Raw genomic sequence first — 22,228 nt, 5'->3', positions numbered from 1 at the left:
TAATCCCCTAGATATAAAAGCTGCGGATCTGTGAAATGACATACTCTTAAGTTAGAAGAAACAGATAATCAGTTTTCTGCGAATGAATGTTTTGGCCTTGGAGAGCCTTTAAACAGCTTGTAAGAATCTATAACGGCAACGTCGGGGCAGAATGTCAGCATTACTGATTGCAATGCCAATTAGCTTGTTTGAGTGTATCTCATTTCTGTTTACCGAGGAATGCATCCCCTTGATAAAGTAATCATTATTATCGACAGAAATCTGATTCTCTTTAGCTGCAGCTTTTCCATTTTGGTGCCCCAAGGCGGCCCTGAAACACAGCTCAGCAGTCAGCTTTAATCACTTACTTTGGATAAACCAAATTAATTTCGAGAGCTACTGCTGCTTTTTTACATTTAGATGGGTTTAGAAGGCTGAGCATTCGCTCTTCAGCTGTATCCAAAGTGGATGTTATACTTATTAGATTCATGGTCCCAACACACGAAAAAAATAAACTAAAATAAACAGGTTAAATAGGGTTTCATTGGAGGATGTGGCTCAGCATGTAAGATATTGAACTTTTATCGCTTCATTTAGATAGGGGCATTACCATTAAACATTTCATTCGGTGCACTTTGGTACTTAGTTGAGTTCTTAGGGCCAACCTAATGAAATGGTACTAAAGACAGTAAAAGCAATGGAAGCAATGCCAGATACATTTACAAGATCTGGGTGGGTGCTACTGTATACCCTTACAGAGAAATGCCGGTAATGATATCATAGTATTGCAATGGCAAAGTGTGCTAGTTGACACCATGCTGAGTCTAGTAGTATATCCCAACAACCAAACAAGCAAGATGGGCTGAATGGCCTCCTCTCGTTTGTAAACGTTCTTATGTTCTTATGTTCTTATGTTCTTACATTAAAGTATGGAAATATTACCACTGCTGTACCCTGCTGCCAATGATTTGTGCCATTGTAGCTGCCCTTGCGCTACCAATGAAACTCAGTTTCCTTTCCATTGCCTGGGCACTGCATCTCCAGTAAGCTTGATAAAGATTTAAAAATGTGAAGGGTTGGTTTTGTGTCTGCTAAGAGCTGTCCTAAATTCAAACTCTGACAGCGTATTATATGCCACAGACCTTCTACAAGGGCATCAAAGGGAAAGAAGAACATTACAAGCTAAGAGTAATTTACCAAAAGGAGAAACGCTCTGCTTGACAGCTTGTGACCCCGTGCGTGATTTATTAATCCTGGTTTGAAAAGGGCACTGAAGTGTTACATCTGCTCTATATCCCGACTCATCTTATTTTATTTGTTTTATTAATTTTGTTTCTTGTGGTTTTTTTTTTTTTGAAAAGTACAGTGTGATAGGCTTGAAAAATCTGCTGGAAAATCAACGAAAATCAACAGTCTACTGATGAGTGCTTCTGAAAGGCTTGCTTGGAGATTGCTTCTTATTGCGATATTCTGTCTCTGTCCTGGTCCACGACCTATTGGCCAAACATGAAGTGACTTGGAGTCAAAACTGGTGTTGAGCTATTACAAGAAAAGAGGCTTTGAAGACTCCAGACCCTCGATAGTTCATAATTCAACATTTGCAGAACCTTTAGATCACATCCCTCGCATTCCACTTTAACACAATTTCAACATCCGTTTCATGCTGTAGCACCCATCATTATGGACCTTATACTGCATCTAGCCAGGCGTAGTTGACGTACTTACCCCCATCAATGACTATATTAGCAGGAAAGTAGTAAAGCAGATTCTTAGGAATTTTGAATCAGCATTATTATTGCAAGGCTGTTTATATTTTTGACATTACAAATGCTTAACTTGTGTTTCGATTTCTTAGTGTTCAACAAACAAACTGCTGAAGAAATGAGCCAGAAAGAAGCCCTCTTGACACTATACTCTGTATTCTGTATTTAAAGTACTGTTAAAACTTTAGGGACCAAAGTATTTCTTCAGCACGCTATTTGGATTTTAATAACAATTGATCTTTTACGCAGATTTGACATTGAGTGCCAGTGCTTTTTATTTAGTTTGTTACTGAAACACATGCTCTCTAATCTGACATAGATGGCTAACTCTGATTTCCTCTCTTTTTAGGCTTCAACTATGAAGACATTAACTCTGTGGGAAGCAAGACCGTCGGTATGGTGGAGTCGAACATCGGGCACAAGTCAGTATCAACGACAAGTGACCCGGAAGAGGAAGTGCGGCTTGTCACCACAGCCCCTCCCATCAGCTTCCACAACCACCACCCGCTGCTCGAGGAGTTCATTCACGAGACCCTGCTGAAGAGAGACTTCCTGGGGCAGGAGCATTTCTTCAGTGCTGGGGTGGAGACCTCAAACCCGACGACGAACCAGGTGACGAGCGATGACCCCCCGGTGTTCTCTGACATCGTCACGACAACCTCCATGGCGACCCCGTCGCCCATGATGACCGCGCCAACCACGGCTGAGGCTGCGGCAGTTTCCGTGGCTCAAAATGTTGCCGTGAAAGAGGAAGTGGGAACTCCGGAGATGGAGATGGAGAAGGAGAGGGTAGCTGTTACCACAGACTCTTTAACCACGGCAGTCATAAAGACGACCACCCCCGACCACCAGGGCGGCGTATTTCAAAACAGCCACCAGCCAGTCTTTACTACCCAGCCGACCCCTGTGCTCACAACAAGCCCGGCAGAGCCCAATCCAGAGCAGGTATCCATGGTGACCAGCAACACACCAACAGCCCTGGCGGGGACCACCAGAACAGAGGTGCAAGAGCCAATCACTGAGCGAGGCGCCGGGACAGCCAGTGAGGTCACAACAATGACATCATCATCGGGAGACACTGACGAGGAGACAACCACCACCACTATCATCACTACCACCATCATAACCACCGTGCAGACACCAGGTAGATACATCACATTGTTCTTCACGGGTGTATGCATTGTTGTGTTATAGCTCAGTGTAATCAAGTGCAATATCACAGATAGAGAAGCTCCATAATCTTAAGGCACTTGCCTACTTTTAAGTGTACATTATCTTCACCCAGTCTGCAGCGGCAATACTTTACAAAAACAGCTTGGCAAGTAAATGTGCTAATTGACCGTTTACCTGACAAGCCCTTTAAAGTGCCGGGGAGAAATCGAAATCAATAATAAATTTGAATTTAAACACTGTATCAGGGGAAGGTTGGGCTTAAGTAGTGCTTTCACAGCCCTTCATTTGCATGGAATGCGTGTGCTTCCTCCTGCAATTAACAAAGATGCAATCAGAGGAAAGCATGCGTTCGATGTCCGAGGAGACGGCAAGAGGCAGAGAAAACACAGGGGGCCAGCGATGTCGGATGCGCTGCCACATCTTCATAATCAAGCCGTAACCATTTTATTTTCTCAAGTGGTTGCTTTCCTTTTAGCTGGCTAGTGATTAAAGGAAACAAATGAGGTATGTAAGGTTTTTCAGCCTGAGTCACACTTCAGTACAGCCATTGGGGGGACAAGAGATCTTTATTGATCCAAGCCCTTTAAAGGAGTCAATCTGGGGCCCAACAGAAAGTGAAAAAGGGATCACTACTATGAAGCTGTTCAATTCTCTGTCTGTTGTCTTTACAGTTCCGTGCAGTTCCAATTTCACAGGCCCCGAGGGCTACATTGAGTCCCCACGATACTCCAGTCTCCTGTACTACACCAATCTGGACTGCAGCTACGCTGTAACTGTCTTCATGGGATATGGAGTGGAAATTCAGGTCAGTGCCCTTCTTTTCTGTTCTCCTCAGATGGTTTGCTTTATTTATGACAGGACAAGAGGAAAGGATGTTTAAGAAAACGACGCTGTGTTTATAGCTTTGTACGTACTTCTAAATGCAAATATGTGTATGTGCTTGTTTTTTAACCACTCCGTTATGACGTTCTTCTGTGCGGCAATATTTGAATTTAATTTTTTTTTTTCTTGAACAAAGCTAACCCTCTCCCTGACATTCACTGCTGCTAGCTTTCCAATTGTTTTGCTTCCTCATTCCAGAAACGACCTTTCAACACTGACCTTTCAACTCTATACTGCTCCACAGAACAGCATGTCATAGTACAGGATAGAGACGGTGTGCCCCTCACAGTACAGCATGTCATTATTATTTGTTTATTTAGCAGACACCTTTATCCAAGGCGACTTACAGAGACTAGGGTGTGTGAACTATGCATCAGCAGAGTCACTTACAATTACGTCTCACCTGAAAGACGGAGCACAAGGAGGTTAAGTGACTTGCTCAGGGTCACATGTCAGTGAGTGAGCCGGGATTTGAACCGGGGAACTCCTGGTTACAAGCCCTTTTCTTTAACCACTGGACCACATAGCCTATAGTATAGGATAGAGATGGTGAGCCGTCACAGTTAAACAGTGCACTTATTTAAACCGAACCCCTTCCTCCCCCTAATGTGGTAATGCTATGAGAGAGGACTTCTGCAATAGTTGTAACCAGGTTGGATTTTGGCTTGAAAAATGGCAAGATGTATCCAGTGGATACTGCAGTTTCCCTGACAGGTCTGAACTGTCTTCCTGCATTTGTTAGCTGTATCTTCTTTGCCGTCTTTAATCCTTTTTTTCTGTAGAGCTCTGTTAACCTGAGCTCCTTGTTGTTCCATCTTCATACTGCAACCCTATCAGCGCGCTCCCCTGCCAGTGTGGATTTGTGTAGCGTTCAGACCCTCTGTTATGAAACCTCATTTGAGAGGATGCACTTGAATTCTCTTTTGAAGAGCATATTTTATATTACCCTTGCTATTTCACTTGCTCGAAAGCCCTTCTCAGTAATAAAAAAATAAAAGAAACGCACACATCTGAAAAATATTGTGTTAACACTGTTTAACCCCATCATTCAAATTCTTTACAATGCATACTGTTTCCCAGCACACACACACACGCACGCACGCAAGAACATGTTATTGACGTTCAGCACAACAAAAATAAATAACGCAAGTACCAAGGCATTAAGAAAGAATGATTATTAACTCCCCTAGTCTGGACATCTTACCTGGTTTCATTTCAGCAAACAATAACTATTCCAAAGTGTTTTTTTTTTTTTATAATGCATCATAAAAGACCGTTTTTTTTGTCGGTATGAATGATTTGCATAAGAAGGAGCAGACCGCTGTTTATAGGCAAGTCAATAATTATCCTTTCATAAATGTATTCCTACATCAGCGAGGGATGCATTGCTTCCTATAATTACCGATTCATAAATGCATTGCTACATTAGTTAGTGATGTACTGCTTCCTATAAACTCAGTGTTTAGTCTGCCGAGCGGTCCTCAGCCTGAGCTCCCTCTTTCATGATGATTTACTCAGATGCGGTGGCAGTGCCAGGCGCTTGAAAGAGAACCATCATGAGATTTACAATAGCTATTACCACTTTGACCTCCCAGGTGGTTTGTCTAATATATGTGTATTGAAGAGGAGTGTTTGTTGGAAATGCATCTCCATGTTTCGCTCCGGGGAGTGCTGGTCTCCGGGATTACACTGCGTCCTCGGGTCCATGCCCATAAACTGCTGAGCGGAGGAATAAATATCCCTTTTGGGTTTGTTTTTTTCAATTATTCAAAGTGCTCAAGATTTAAGGATGCCGCTGTATTTATCTCAGAATGAATTGCTTATGGATTAGCTGTCCGCTCTTTTTGTTTGTTTACAACGTATTTTAATACTCTGCCGTTAAAGCGTCTCTCCAGCAGCGCTTTGCCTAATTACACCAGGGCTTACGTTTCCAATAAACAGACTAAAGAGCTTAACACAGAGGGAAGAAAAAGGGCAAAACCGCATTGAAGAACATTGTATTGCCTACTGTATCCAAATAGGTGCTTTTGTTTCCAATAGTGACATCAGTATTGATCTAATCTTTAAACAGGTAGACGCCTGTTTAATATGATCAGTTATATTAGTAAAACACACACACACACACACATTATATATATATATATATATATATATATATATATATATATATATATATACACATACACACACACGCACATACTGTATGTATTTATTTTTTCATTCATGTATTTATTTGACAGTTTGATGTGTGATTATGAGGCTTCTACTCTGCACTGTAAGGTACTGCAGGGTTGCATCAGAAGCATTTTAAATATCCCAGAGTGCCGTGCTTTTACAGCCCCTCTTCTTGAAACATCCCCCGCTGTGGAAGGGCAGGGCCTGGTCCTAGGCTGTTGAGGTATGAAAATGACTCGATGCATAGCGGCACATGCAGAAAAGCAACCCATAGTCTCCATGAGCGAGCACCAGGTCTCCTGTGAGGTCGGTTGCCTGGTGTGAACATGGCTGGTGTGTGTATAGAGATGTAGAATGCATAGGGGAAACAAATGCTGCTGTGTTTGTCAAAGTGTTATTGCAGACAAGTAATAGTGTCCTTGAGTCGAGGCAGCAGCTATTTTTTTTAAGGCGTTAAGGGGTCTTTAACACAGACATCCAGCCCTTTGGATGTCACAACATCACTGCACACCATGTGGCTTTCACACGGATTGCAGCCAGGTTTTTGCCCTCCGCACACACTGTGAAGCCGTGACTTTGTGGTTTTGAGGGATGTGTTCTACATACAGCACTGATCCACTGACACCCCCCAGCACACTCTGCTTGGGAGAATAACTTCAGCTCTGCATCAGTCTCAGTCCAGGTCACTGTGGGCTTCCTAAGCACTGAAAGCTAGCAGCTGCACCAAGTGTGATATTGTTTTTTCTTCTTTTCTTTACTGCAAATTCAGCTTTTCTAACTTTTGAGTATTTTTGCAACCTAATGAAAAACTTGTACAGCTTATGCAGAAAACAAAAAAAACAAACTCAGCTGTGAGTTGTTTCTAGTCTGCGATTACAAAAAAATATGTCTGCAAGATTTACATCCCTGTTAAAAAAAAAAAAAAAGCAGCAGTATAGCTGTAGGGTTAAACATCGGCTTCTCAGCGGGGGTTCGGCAGGGATACATAAGAAAAATGAAAACGTCACTGAAAGCAATTAAGACGTTTACAGCCCCCCACCCGAACTACTGTTACAAAAAAAGATCTACGGTAAGATTATAACATGGTCCTCTTTACATGCTACAGAATTACTCATAATCAATGAAAGGGTTTCCGAGATGAAAAGAGATGTTAGAATGAGGAGGTTTAGCAGCCCCATACACTGTACACTAAAATCAGTGACAGCAGTTATCTAGAGCATTTCAATTACAAAAGGCATTTTTACATTGATCACAGGACAAATCCTTTCAGTTACAAAAACACAACCGGCTCTCTACAGATTCTGCAGTCAAGATAATCTATAATGCAGCACCTTTAGTTACCGTTGCAGAAGGTAACTGAGTGTCAAGTGGATCTTTAGTCCTATTTCTGTAAAGTTCAGTTGATGCTTCAGCATTGTACACGGCTGTGGCAATTCAATGTGGCATATTTATTAGCCTTTCCTTTGTGCTGGTTATAAACTTTCCAATCTGGCAGCATGAGAACCTACAATAGCTCCTCGCATTCTTCCGCCATTACTCAGAATGATGACGGGGGAACGAGGCTGTCATGTCAGTTGCTATGGCTACAGTTATTACTTTTCCCCGCAAAACTGTAAACAGGTTTAATAAAATAAATAAATACATAAATAAATAAAGAGATGATGCAGTGAAATTGATGTGATCATTTAAGCTTCGGGAGATCCCAAGTAGAAATTTGGTATAATAACCTAGGGTGTAATGTTTGGGAAACAAAAAGACACTTATAATTGACATCACAATCTCAGCAGCTTTAATTGCTGTCATTAGGAAACAGGTGAACAACCATGGTTTACCAGGCACTGACAAAAACATGTTATTCTCTGTGAAATACATTGCAGGCGACAGAGAGGTACAATAAACAATAAACACAAAGGCTTCAGGTTTAGTTAACATGGTATAGCGGTGTATTCAGCACACGAGGAGGCGTACAGGGGCTGGGCAAAGCATTAGGAACACCTGCCATGATACTGTCAATGAGGAGGCACGATTTAACGTGACGAGTCTGCAGGGTGTTCAAACTATCCTTGACGATGAACCACACCACACAGTCTGTTCTGCAGAATTGATTCATCACCTCAGATCGCCACGACAGGTAAGATGCGCAGTATTTTTTCATTGGCTATGACCCCTTGAAGCCAAACAGTCTTTCACTTGCAGCTTCTTCCCCAGGAGGATCCAAATCAACGAGCTGGCAGCCCTGTCTACCATATCCCAGCATCTCCCTGTGCTGGTCTGAGGTGCAATCCAGGACATACTGTAACATGCGTCTTGAGTTTTCACACCCTCCCTGCATCATGAACTCTGAATTCTAACTCGCTGATTACATTCCCTTTGGCGTTGACATGTGATATCTACACATTTATATAGAAAGCTTCAGCTTGAAGGGAACACATTCCCATAGTATATAATCATACTGCGTAATGAAAGCCTCGGAGTGCATTATTCAGGACTCCTAAAGAGGCTGTTTGCAGTAAAAAGCCAACTTAAATCAGATAGGCTGAAGAACAGCATCTGCCCAATGACGGCAGAACCGAAGTGCATGACTTCAGTGGGGCAAATTAAAGTGAGCAGGAGCCTAGGCATTTGAATAAACAGGAGGTTTGTACCATTTGAGATTTTACTTCAGAGATGCCCTTTTTTGCAGAGTTGCAGTTGTTGTTTTTTAAAGGGAGATAATACTAGGACAAAAATACTTACATTTCTGTTCTGTTTATTATTGACAGAGCATCTACATTATCAAACCATGTTGTGCAAAAGCATGCAAATACACTATAGTGTCTGTTAGAGTTGTAGGCTAGATTATATTGCTGAAGGAAGCGAACTGGCTTATATTAACCCCATTAGCTTATTCCTATCTAGTTTCTCGTTGACTTTGGGGACTTGCACGTTCATTAAAATGAGGAGTCTTTGAAATGTACAGGCAGTGGAAGCTGCCTGACGAATACAAATGACTTCAATGCCATGCTCCATCAGAGACCCCCTCTCAGTGCACGCACTAGCAGTGCTTTTTATGGGTTTATTTGAATAAACAGTCATTGAAACAAAGGGTACTCCCGGGGGTATGTACTGAGGAATGAGCCAGAAAATAACCTGACTGTAAATCTCATTTCTAGAATACCAAACATCGCTTCTGCATGTTGTTCAGTTCTTTTTCCTTCATGCTTTCAAGCATTCTTTCTACCGTGGAATGCAGTGTGGTGGATTGGGATAAGGATTCATATTTTTATTAACATGGCCGTTTATTAGCTTTAAAAAAAAAAAAAAAAGTACCAAACATCAAAAACAAAATTGCTAGAATGTTGATGTTTTTTTTCACCCCACGAGTCTGAAACTATAAGAGGCTTAAACGGGTGCAGTCAATGAGATAATGTTTTGCTAATCCAGTCCCTATGAACTGTATATCTTACTGTATAAGAAACATACCTATATAATACTAAGAAATAAATCTGATTGTGTGTCTGACTTCCACTGCTGTACTCGAACTAACGTTATTACCCACCAATGCTTCTCCCTGTCATTAAACCAATCAGCTGCTTTTCCTCATGACTGAGATGCTGTATCCCAAAGACACTGCTGGATTGAGATGAGCTAGAAAACTACAAGCGTAACAGCCTACCTCAAAGCCAGGCATGCAGACTGAGAGCCTTCTTTAAATAGTGCCTCAGATATCATGGGAGTGCCGTCAGCTACCATGGGAAGGGCTATGGAGTTGTTTCAGTGGCTGAGACCCCCTTTAAGCAGCAGCCGTGTTGCTGCCCAGCAGGTGGATTGGGGTTGTAACATTTACACCATCTCGCAGTCTGTACTGGGATATCAGCTCTGTTAAGAGATGTGGACAGTGACAGATTCTACAGCAGCGTGGCTCAGTGTAATCTCTACTGGAAGCAGCGACAGATTCTACAGCAGCGTGGCTCAGTGTAATCTCTACTGGAAGCAGTGACAGATTCTACAACAGCGTGGCTCAATGTAATCTCTACTGGAAGCAGTGACAGATTCTACTGCAGCGTGGCTCAGTGTAATCTCTACTGGAAGCAGTGACAGATTCTACTGCAGCGTGGCTCAGTGTAATCTCTACTGGAAGCAGTGACAGATTCTACTGCAGCGTGGATCAGTGTAATCTCTACTGGAAGCAGTGACAGATTCTACTGCAGCGTGGCTCAGTGTAATCTCTACTGGAAGCAGTGACAGATTCTACTGCAGCGTGGCTCAGTGTAATCTCTACTGGAAGCAGTGACAGATTCTACAGCAGCATGGCTCAGTGTAATCTCTACTGGAAGCAGTAAGCAATTGCATTCCTCCTCAGCCCCGATCCATACCTCTCGACATCCGCACATACATTGTCATCATTTACAGTTAGATCAGATCAGGAGGCGTTTACAGTAAATCAAAATAGGGGAGCTTTAATTAGCTGTCACATGCTAGGAGAGCCAACTCAACGCTAGCAGAGCTATTCAGTGCCAGCTGTAGCATGGGCTTAACTTCTTCATTAACCAACCAAGAGCTTCAATGCACATTTAGTTCAAAACGAAGTGGAATTGCTAAGGTTAGGCTGCAGGCACAGCCATGCTGACGTGTCCAGTGCACATGGTAATGAGCCTCTATGTTGAGCCGTGCTGAGCCTTTCAGGTGTTCTATTTGTAAGCACTCCCCTGTGAGTGTGCATCTCCTCCCCCACGGGCATTGAGAGCAGAGAGAGTCAGCTGGGTTGGGGCAGGAATATGAGGGGTAGATGGAAGGAACTGTGTTGGGAAGCCAGTAAAGGAACCAGGGAAGGGTTCTGTTTAATGTTATGCATGCCTGAAACTAACCTGCCTAGAGTTATGCATGACCAGGCTGGAGATTTCACAATAAATCAGAGACTTGCTGCAACTTCTGAGCGTCTGTCTGGTTTTTTTTGGGGGGGCATATACTGTATATGTCTTCACCACCTAACACCAACCCTTACAACATGCTAGAGGGTTCAGAGTGTCTACGTTTCTGCTCTAGAGCAAAGATAGTACCACTTTTTATTTTGTTTAAAGGAAAAACAAAATGTTACAAAAGTGGTGCATTTAAGAAATTTATTTTACTGCATGTTTTTATTGCAGTTTTCTCATAAACGGTTAGATTAGGTACAGTTCAATGCAGTGTAAAAAAAATATATATATATGCTGTACAACCTGTAGGATAAGCATGTCAAAACTTCAGAGAGAAAACAGCCTGCAAAAAGATTTTAAACACAAGAGAATACATCTAGATAGCCGGTAAGAGGGCAGGCCACGATCTTTAAAGCTGTAAGGGTGAGGATGAAACTTTAACAGCTTACAAGGATTTAGTCTAAAACTGTTGCAAAGAACAAAGGTGTCATAAAAAAAAGCCTAGAGATGCTTCAAGAGGATATAAAGAGATGTTATTGTGTGAAGTGAAGGGCACAGCACCAAGAGATTTAAAATGCCCACTGGGATACCATCAACCAGCAGCAGTCCCCAGCATTGCCAGCGACAGCAGCACAATGGTGGGGTGTTGATACTGGAATAGACTGGAGCTGAGATCACAGCACTGCACAGGTGTGAATAGTGCAGTGCAATGAGTTAATTGTATGTAGTGACATCAGCACGAGGCACATACCTGTCTCTCCACTACAGAGCTTGCTCTTCAGTTGAATGGCAGGACGCTCTTCTTAGAACTGTGAGGTTAGCCGCTCCCGTCAAGCCCTTGCCTTTACGCTCAATTCATTGGGCTGGGATGCCAAGCCAGTCCAGGGGCAGTGGCCATTACAACGGTTCTGACACAGTCTCAGTTAAAATTGCATTGTCTAAAAAAAGATGTGGCCTGATCTGTGAGTTTTCAAAATGCAGCAGCAGGAGGGGGAAGAAAAAAACAAACCCTGCTACATAAAAAATTCAGAGCTCTAGGCCAAAAATGGCATTGCTTAATCTGCCTGCATTTTCAAACTCATCAGCTTGTCGGCATGTTTCGATGGCCTGTGATGCCAGACTTCAACAGGGAGAGAAACGAGTGGAGGTGTAATAGGACACTGAGAAAGTAGCGGTGCCCATTGTACAATATGTAATGTATGCAGTAGTGCTGCATTGCACACTTGCCCAATGCATTATAATGTATAAGCATGTAGGTCCTGGCACTCCATTCATTCCAGGTACAGATAACCTTGCCACGTGGTATTCACATTATTGGATTCCAGGCTCCTACTGGTCTGTAAGCTCGGTACTCGTTAATGCAGTGTGTCTTGCCCGAGTGGAGTCATTCCATTATCAATGGGCATCTGAAAAGAGATAAGAACAACTTCAGACAAGGTCGGACTTGAGGGGATAACAAAACAATACAGTCTGTCTAGTTCAAAACTGAAGTCGTAGTCATTGTAGTAGTTGTAGTATTGGTTCAACGTTCTTTTTATTTGTATCTACTCATTCTTTTAAAAGTATCTTAGCATTACAAATCAACGTACAATTTTGGGAACAGTGTCGCACAATGTTGTAATTGCAACAGCAAATAGAAAGTCTGTACTTCCTGGATTGGACATCAGTGAACAAATCCGTGCCTGCCCTCTGTTCTGCGTTGAGGACAGTCTAGTTCCCTGTAGCAGTAGAAACTGTCTGTGAAAGTTTGGGACTGGGTGGGGTGAATGGAAAAGGACTCCCCCTTCAGTGTTTCCCATATTCATATTGGGAATACCATCATGCATATCCCAGCTCTGACCTGCATTAAACCAGGACTGAACATTAGCCTGGGCTCCTAACAGAGTAGCCTGTGTTTGTGTGGATGCAATTCTGTTTAAAGTCATAGCTGATTCAAAATGTAACATCTCATTTTTGAAGGCTGAGATATAGTGGAGTCCCAGTAGAGACGATGGAAGGACTCATTTGCTTTGTTTCCCCAATGCAAGTCCAATGAGTCCCCTGGAGCTCATTCATTCTGCTTCGTCTCTGCATGCTGGCTCCCCAGTCTATTTATTCATATCCTTTACAGCCTAATTAAAAGCACTTTACTACTCTGTGCAAATAGGCTCTCGATTCCTCCGAGCTCCTGGGCAAGACGTAGCAGTAACGCAGTTACTTTAGAGCAGTAAGGAGGAGGTATATTATGAGGCACAGTTAGATGGGTAGCCACCTTCAAAATCTGGATTTAAAGAAATATGAATTGTGTGCTGAACAAAACTCTAGTTCATATGTCTGTCCTGGGCTCCAATAGACAAATCTGTGATTTGCAATCAAATATATATATATATATAAATAAATAAGGATCCAGGCATTGAGTTGATTTACAATGCATGATGTCACACAGTGGAATGCAAAGCATCAATAGAACTGTTCCATTTCTAATGACACATTAATGGCTGCAGGGTTTTCCAGCGGTTCTTAGTGTGATGACAAAGCTTTTAAGAAAAAGCAAGACCTCGATCTCAACCATTTCCCCCATGCTTTCCACTTTCGCTCATGCAACATTCAGACAGCCTTCTGTTTAGTCAGAGTCTAATGTTGAACAGCAGGATCCGCACCACTTCATTACAAGAACACTAAGGCGCTCTTGTAATTGTTTCGTAATCTTGTGTGTCGGACAAGCCTCCGCTTGCCAAATACACATCTCCCAGACTGACGTGTTTAGGGAGACTTTTCCAACTCAGTTCTTTGGGCAAAGGTACAGTTGTGATGGCCTCTCTCTCCAGAGTGTCGATGCTGAAGAGCTTGATTTACAATTAGCAGATAACATATTAGATCCATTTACACAACATGAGGAATTGGATTCAGAGCATGAAAACACAAAGATGCACTTAGGGTACTTAATAAGCTTTCTGCTTTGATCAGCCAAAGCCTTCCTTAATTGTCCCTGTTGCCAATGAACATTCAACCTGAGTAACCCTGAGCTGCTGCCTTGATGATACGTTTAAAACCTGCTTTGGACGCTCTTAATAGGATTGTAAACGTCCCAGGATCATTCAGGAGCACCTCTGAGATTTTGACAAGGTTTGTGGCTTGACACAGTCATGCCTCTTCATGCATTGATGTGAGTGATCTGCTGTTCAGCTGTATTAAGACTGTATAACCATTTTAATATGTATTCAAATTCCCAACTGTAGCTGGTTACCAGCAACACAGGAGCAATAAAACAGCATGAAGAAATGATGTGCCTCTTTATCCATTTCCAATAATAGCCAAAAAAGCAACTATCTGTGGAAATACTTTCATTCGATGGAGCTTTGCATGCAGAGGCTGCTCCAGGGCTTCAGATCAATGTTCGCTACGTTTTTAAACAAGCAGTTTACTCATCTGATGGGTTTGTTGTCTGAAAGGAAATTGCATGCACAGACATGTGAAAATCATTGTGCTATTAACCTACTAGAACCCTCCACCTAGCAATGCAATCTCCATAGTAATTATGAATATGATATGCCCGAAATTATGTGTAATCTAGAAGTGAACCGAATGTTTATCCTTGCCAATAAAATCGTGAGAATTATAGAAGAGCTAAAAAGAAACAATTTCGTTTTTTTTGACAAGTCTATGGAAAAGTGTTTTTAGTTGGTTGAATAATGTAAGGATCCCCAGGACTCATAACAGGCTCTCATCAAATGCTGAGTGCTTTACTCAAGTGAGGGTGGCTTCTTTTGGATTTGTTGGGTCTTATGCTTGCTTTGTCTGATGTACTGTACTGAGAGATCTGGGCAGTGTGTGTGTAAAACACTATAAAACCAACTGGGGTCAACCGGACACATCAAAAGTGGACAGGGACAAAATAACACTTTGCTTACGATTGTAAGTCGCCCTGGATAAGGGCGTCTGCTAAGAAATAAATAATAATAATAATAATAATAATAATAATAATAATAATAATAATAATAATAATAATAATAATAATAATAACACTAAAGTCATGTAAAATATAGTTTCTGATCAATAGCACATGTTTCCATATTGGCCCCATTAGAATCTTAATCCGGCACATGTTTACTTTGTATTTCCTGATTGGGTTCCAAATTTGATGCAATGTGGTTCCAATGGTTCCATTTAGAATGCTCGAAGGAACCTTCTTTTCTAAGAGAATGTGCATTGAGTGCCACACTAGTGCTTCACTCCACTCTGCTGAGAGTCATGTTTTTAAATCTCTGATAACCTGCAGCAGGAGAGCCAGGAAACCGCTTTCCCAGCAGCCTGGCTGCATGAGCCATACCACCCTCCCCAGGCCTCTGTGTCTGTGCATGTACACTAGCCCATTAAAGCTAAGTCTATTGAAACTCAGCACTAATTAATCGCTGTGTTCAGATAAGCGTATAATCTTAAAGCCACTCAAATTGGTAACCCAAATGCCATTATGCAGAAAAGTAATTTATTTCAAATCCCTGGCTTTTCAGGCTCTTAAACATATTTCAGAAAATCTCTCTAAATAAAATGTTTATCCGAAAAAAACAAGGAACTCAAATAGAAACGGTCTTGTATTTAATGTCCTGTGTTTCACTGTAATAAACTCGCTGCACAGATTGGCTTTGTGCGCACGATAATTTATTTTCCGTTTCATTGAATGTTAAAACAAACAATTCTTATTCTTGCCTTCCATTGTAAAGAACAGATGACTGAGGTCTTAGTTAAGCCTCTTTTGATGAGGACTCTTGTCTTCTCATATTATGTTCCTGATTCATCCTGGCTCTTAGTTATTGATTCTGCATCTCCTTGACCTAGAGATTAAAAGGGCTACTTTGTATTATATAAAACGTATTATCTGTGTCATAACCTATTAAATGTGTTCTGTATAATGTTGTTTCTTTTTAGATTATTATGTACCCAGCTCACAAACTATTCCAGCAAAATTTAATTTGAAAAGACTTTTTAAAGGGTGATTGTGGGGAAGTGAGGTGGGGAAGTATATTAATGTTGCACAGGCTTCACCTATGAGCTTCAGTGCAATGTGCAAAGCCAATATGCATCCCCACCTCACTTCCTGAATTTATCATTGAAATATGTGGAAAGATTGATAACTGATTTGTAGCTTTGAAAAAAAAATACCATTTCAAAAATCAAACATTTATCATAATGTGTTTGTCTTTTTTTATTTTTATTAGAAAAATGTAGGACCTGCTAAATCTAACTAATTCATATCAGATTAGATTTACAAACTATTTTGTAAGATCAGTCTCTATGTACAGTTAAGCCATTACAACAGTAAATTGCACATGTACTGGGCTTTACTGTGTAAGGACCCTTCACTAATTCAGCTGCCCTTATGACATGTGTGCAGGTTTTCGGCTGCAGATCTAAGCCAGTAGTTCTGGATTTATAGCCTGCTGCTCTGTCTTACTTTGACACCAGAGCTTTGCAACCCAGCAATGCAAAGCCAAGTTTATAGACCTCTGGCAGCAGCCTTTTGTCAGCATTATTGTAATGTATTCCCTCTGTGTTTTACAACTAAAGAAAGAAGACACATCATTTCACATTATTCCTCTGCAGTATAATGTGCGAAGCTGAGTGGAAGTTGAATAAAGCAGAGGGAGTCAGAAGAACACGGCTCCCACGAGGTCTGTTCAAGACTGAGAGGAGTGAGAGATGTTCATTATATATTCAGCGCCAATGCTGAGAGGAGAGGTGAAACAGGACATCAGGAACGGAAGGGAGCAGAGGATGCTTCCAAAGCTTTTCTGATGCCACATTTAAAATTCCTCTAGGTGTACTCAAGAAATTAAATCTCAGCGAGATACTCAAGCAAATGTGCCCGTCAGGCTCGGTGATCATGCCTCTCTCTCCACCATACCACTCGCCTTCACACTTACAGGGGGGGCAAATTAAACAGCACTCTTTCAGTGGATGGCATGAATGCTGTTTTATATTCATATCATCTCCTTGTTCTCCCGAGGGGAATAGTGGAGTATCATTTGCAGTAGTTGTGAGTGTGAATTACAGGGCTTCTTCAGTGGAACAGGCTACCCAAGTGTGTTTGGCTCATCAGATGAATGCCACACCTGGTCCATCTGAAATTTGAATAATGCCACTGTTTAACAGCTTGTTTACTTGAAGGAGCCTTTTTTTTGAACTGCATATACAAAATGACAAGTTGATTTTTAGTATTTTATACGCACATGTGTGTTAGATTTATATGTTACTCCTTTTTTTTAATTTTTAATATTGTTCCAAATATATGTTGGAAAACATGATTTCATCAGTATGAAAATACTACTGTACCTTCTGTTTATGTAGCAAGCAGAGATTTTAAAAGGCCATCCTTGTTGATTTCCAGTGGATTGTAAGTTACTATAGATTTATATGTGGGATGGTGTATCATTATGAAAACCAGACCAAAACAAATTAGGATTCCTACCATGTTGTGTAATCAGTTGGCAAACATTATGCAATCACCTGTTATTAAAGAAATCGGTCATTAGCTGCTGTCATTAATACCTGCATTGAAAAAAGCTGAAATCCTTGTGTAAAGATGATTTTTATTTTGCTATGTATGTTTAGCGGTGGTTAGTCCTGGGCACTGCCAGCAATCTGAGGATCACACCGCAATGCTCAGAATGCTGGCGTACTGTTTGCCACATAGTTTCTCTTCACTTTGTTCCGTGGTGCATCACCAGCAGCCAGTGCCCACCACTAACAGGGCACAGAGCAACACTCTGCTTCTGCTACTTCCTGTGCCAGTAGACCCGTGGAGACTTGGGGATCAATAGCCCATTGATAATAAACAAAGCCTTTAGCTGTCTAACGCTGGAGGAATTGCTCTATCGATTCAAGCACTTTCATTTTAATTTGGTCCCATTCTGACATCTGAAAACGAAATGTATTTGACATTGAACCCCATAAACCTTGACATGATGAAGAATAAAATGTGGCAGGCTTTGTCACTGATGTACTGCTCTCCATTCAGTAAGCAAATGAACAAGGCACACTGTGGAGGAAACGTATAGTTACACTTGAGCACCCGCATACATTGTCTCAGGAACCTTTAAACACAATCAGGAGCTTATAATGGGGAGGAAATGCCCAGCATTGTGCTTCGTGAAAGCTGCATTGAGGAAACAGATTCCTTCCTAATTATCTTTGTGTCTGTGTGTGTGTGTGTGTGCGCTAAGTAAATTCCATGCAAATTGCTGTAATTTTTTTTTTAAACAAAATACTGTCCTAAAATAAATGAATGCGCATTTCCACACCACTTAAATCGTTTCAGGTTCTAAATGTTTACCTGTCATGTGGGACAAAAAACAACAGATAGAAAAACAGATCGCAGCCAGCAGGTGATTTCATTCATCTCAGAGACGTGTGTTTAGATGTTGGCACAGCAGTTTTTATATGTGAGGTACAAGGCTTTTTTTAATTCATTAATTGCACCGAAAACAAACATACAGTCGTTCCTGATTCATTGGGGCACTACATCAAAATCACAGAGCTAGATCTGTAATAGCACTGAAAATATTGCACAAATAAGTAAGGGGCGCTTTCCTCTGGAGCAGAGATATAAACTGTACATATACTGGCAAGCTGGTGGAGTACAGTTACCTAGCCTGTGGTTTACCATCACTCCACAGATTAGTCTGCTGATTTTAAATCCCTGTAGGTGCAACCAGGACAGCGTAGGGAACCCAGAGGAAAAAACTAAAAGTAATTGTGTTTCTACCGGGAAATGATATTCCCTCTGCATTCGAAAACCAGGATAACTAAGTTCAGACAGGATCGAGCATTAATCTGTTATGCAACCCAAATCTGCTTAATGTGTACAACAAAAAGTTTTACCCATTAAGTACATAGTAACTAATGTGTACTTACACATAATTACAGTGTTATGATGCATAGTTACTATGTACTTCATGTGTAAAACGTGTTGCATGATATAACCCTATCTCTAAACCTAACCCTTTTCTGATACAATTGTGTACTTACACATGAAGTACATTGTAACTTTGTAATTATGTGTAAGTGCACATGTATTTGCTAAGTAACTACTATGTAAATATCTGCTTTATATTGAACAAGGTGCTGCCCTACATTTATCACACTATTGTGTTACTGTTACTATTATTATTTATTTCTTAGCAGACACCCTTATCCAGGGCGACTTACAATTGTTACAAGATATCACATTATTTTTACATACAATTACATTATTTTTTACACATTATTTTTTTACATACAATTACCCATTTATACAGTTGGGTTTTTACTGGAGCAATCTAGGTAAAGTACCTTGCTCAAGGGTACAGCAGCAGTGTCCCCAACCAGGGATTGAACCCACGACCCTCCGGTCAAGAGTCCAGAGCCCTAACCACTACTCCACACTGCTACTTATCTCTGGTAAGATCTGAAACTTGACTGCACTCACAATAACTACGCTGGAGATTCATGCAGCTGACAGTTCAACAATGACTTTGTTATTGTTAAATATTCATACAATGCAGGGTATTAACGGTTTTACATAACCGGTGTCTTGTTTAGACAACAGTGTTTTTTTTATTCAAGCGCATCGCTTAAAACCAATTTTCTGAACCGCATGTAGAGATTGAAATGATAATGAAATGGGAAATGCAGAGGAGAATGGCAAAATGAGATTCCTGTGAACACGAAAAGCGTATGAATGCACCGTCTGGGAGAATCACGGGGGGCTGCCTGTCCTGTACATGTGAATATACAACACTGTTCATGTGCAGTCTAACTGGAGAGAGATGCCTCTCATTGGGGTGGGTGAGGGTCCATTTGATCTTCAGTACCTGCCAATGAAGAACTAGGTTATTGAGCACTGCACGGGATAGAAATATCAAAGAGTCTTGTCAGCTGAGAGGTATAGTGAAATGGCTGGATAGGATAGGAATGCAAAGGGTTCAGTTCTAAGAGCTTCAGCCTTAGCTATTTTCAGTGTGCAGTTTGCTACTCAATGTAATAATTAAGGACCACTGTTCCAGCGTGATTAGGGATGACAAGCATGTGATATGAAGGAATACGTGTGACTTTCACACAATAACATTTCTGGTAACTATTAGCTGGAGAGTCTGGAACACCTGCCTCTTATGATGTGAAGAGAACACAGCAAGCACTTTTAGAAAACGGTGATTAATGCTGCAAGGCTTGTCATCTGTTCAGTAGATCAGGATAGATCACATCAGGCAAAACCGAGAGAAGAACCTGCTTCCGACTGCTTTTTTTGGAAATAACAAATTGCATGTAAAAAACACAAAGGGATTTTCAAGAAGGACCTAATGAGTGTTTAGATAAGCCAGAGCAGGATTGTGTACGGCAGCCCTCTCCACCTGCGCTTGTGTTTAATGCTTCCCTGCACCATACCTGCAGGCTTCAGCTGTGCAAGGTTTAAATCTAAAACAATCACACCTGGAAAGAGCATTACTGATCGGAGCTTTTAAAGCACTAGCTGGGTTTTAGAATATTAGAAACACAGACGGGAGGATTAGCTTCAAAACTGATTTAAAATGCAGTTTGGCAAATCATGCTTTCTATGAGCTTGAAGCCTGTGGAACTGTATAGTGAAACAAACAAAAAAAAAACCAAACCTACAAAACACTTTCATGGCTACATTCAATCAGGAGGCTTTTTTTCCACTTTTGTTTAAAAAGGAATGGTGGCGTATGTTTGAATAGCGCTATACTATACAACAGAGAATAAAGCCGCACTATGGCTTCAATCACTTTCCCTTTAACATTGTCCATTACAAAAGATGACTGGTGTGCACCAGGAGCAAAGCACAGTGCAGTTGTAAGCATCGGCAAAACTGGTAACACATGTCAAAGGAACCGCATGAGAATGGAAAACTGTGAAATCCTCCTGCATTTTCCCATGGCTGTTTGGCTTCCCTTCTCATTTCAGCACCTTGTGCCTACCTTCATTTGCTACAGTATTTTGAGCATTCTGTGTCTGTGGCTTGACCCAGCAGATGTTCTTGTTGTGTCCCTGTTCTGAGGGATTTCATCACTTGACACACACTAAGTGGTTCACGGGAATGGATTTCAGGAGTACGAGGAGGAGCACCTGCAATGCGACTCCTCTGTTGCAGCATGAGTGATACAGAGCCTCTTATATTTAGCAGCTTGGCATTTACCTCTAGTGACCTCAACATTGATGCTGGTGCATCAGCTAGCTGCTTCAGAGCCATCTCTCTTAGGATCCCAGATCTCCTGCTAGAACAGATGCTTCTGGTGCTACATCATTTACTTCATTCCTTCTTAATTACTATCTTTAATTAGTAGTCAAAACTCTGTCTTACACACTTCCAATTTCCCAACGGCCCTCTTCTTCTGCAAGCAGCGGTCTGGTTAATTAGGGAAGCGTTCCGTATTTTATTAATAAATGAAATCTATTTATTTCATTTCAATCCGCGAGGTTCTGAATTCTGAACACGCAGCAGTGCATGGAGTTCAAGGCAAAGACCCCTATATGTCACATTTGTGAATTCAGAGAACAGCACAATAGATCAGGCAGGGACCGTCAACGGTGTTGTTATACAGTTAAAAGGTTTGCAATGGGGATTGCCATATTTAAACATTATGAATTTCTAACTTCATGCTCAACTGCTATACAAGTTTAGCCTAATGATTTGAGCTGTGACATAATGTGCGCAACTCAGTCAGTAAGCACGTGCTTGTAATATGCTTTCTGTAACTGGAACAGCTGCTTAGGAACCCATAGAAAGTTTATTGCAGTACACTGGTAAAAGCAAAGCAAATGTTACAAAGCACAGCGAAAGCTTGCAGTGCTAAAGCATAGGAAATGCACAGCAAACTTTTCTCAGAGATAATATTACCATATAAGCCTCGTTTTCACAGCTTTGCAGTGGTATGTTGGCCTCCAAGGGCTATTTAAACAGCTAGCTCAGGCCAGTCAAGCTCTCTCTGACCCCTAACCTTTCATCTCGGCTCCAGCTCTCTGCTTGCTTCCCACTGCTGTCAGAAGATGTTTTGCTTTTTGTTTTGCGAAGATCAAAGCTGACAGAGCTGGCCATGTCCGCATCTCCATCAGTCTTTACTGCACTAAACACAGTCATGTTGTGCAGGCTAAGGGGGCTGACCTCTGCATTTAGCTTTTTGCACTTTGCCGAAAACAGTTTTCATGCGTTTTATATGGTCAGGCTTCAAGTGTATTAGTAACACCGGTCCCATGCCACAGTTCAGAAATATAGCGCACTGCAAAGACAAGAGCAGTGCATTTGGAATCCAGGTGGAACATTGACCTGGCTGCTCTCTTCATGTCCTGCTTAGAGCTCCAGCTCCGAGACCCACATTAATTCTTTAGATG

The 22,228-nt window shown here is 41.4% G+C and overlaps 1 protein-coding gene across 4 annotated transcripts in view; it reads left to right on the top strand.

The window, feature by feature from the left end:
• Positions 1-22,228, top strand: part of LOC131700482 (seizure protein 6 homolog) — a 129,520-nt gene that overhangs the window by 62,736 nt on the left and 44,556 nt on the right. For all 4 annotated transcript variants that reach the window (XR_009308375.1, XR_009308374.1, XM_058997864.1 and 1 more), the window contains exons 2-3: positions 2,092-2,886; positions 3,587-3,720. Coding sequence is in view for 2 of the 4 variants with exons in the window: in XM_058997864.1 (XP_058853847.1) it covers positions 2,092-2,886; positions 3,587-3,720 (929 nt within the window). In the remaining 2 variants the exon portion in view is untranslated. The remainder of the gene's footprint in view (positions 1-2,091; positions 2,887-3,586; positions 3,721-22,228) is intronic.

This window comes from Acipenser ruthenus, chromosome 24 (assembly GCF_902713425.1).
Source record: "Acipenser ruthenus chromosome 24, fAciRut3.2 maternal haplotype, whole genome shotgun sequence".
Taxonomy (NCBI): domain Eukaryota; kingdom Metazoa; phylum Chordata; class Actinopteri; order Acipenseriformes; family Acipenseridae; genus Acipenser; species Acipenser ruthenus.
The sequence above is the reverse complement of the archived record's forward strand: the minus strand, read 5'-3'. Positions and strand labels throughout refer to the sequence as shown.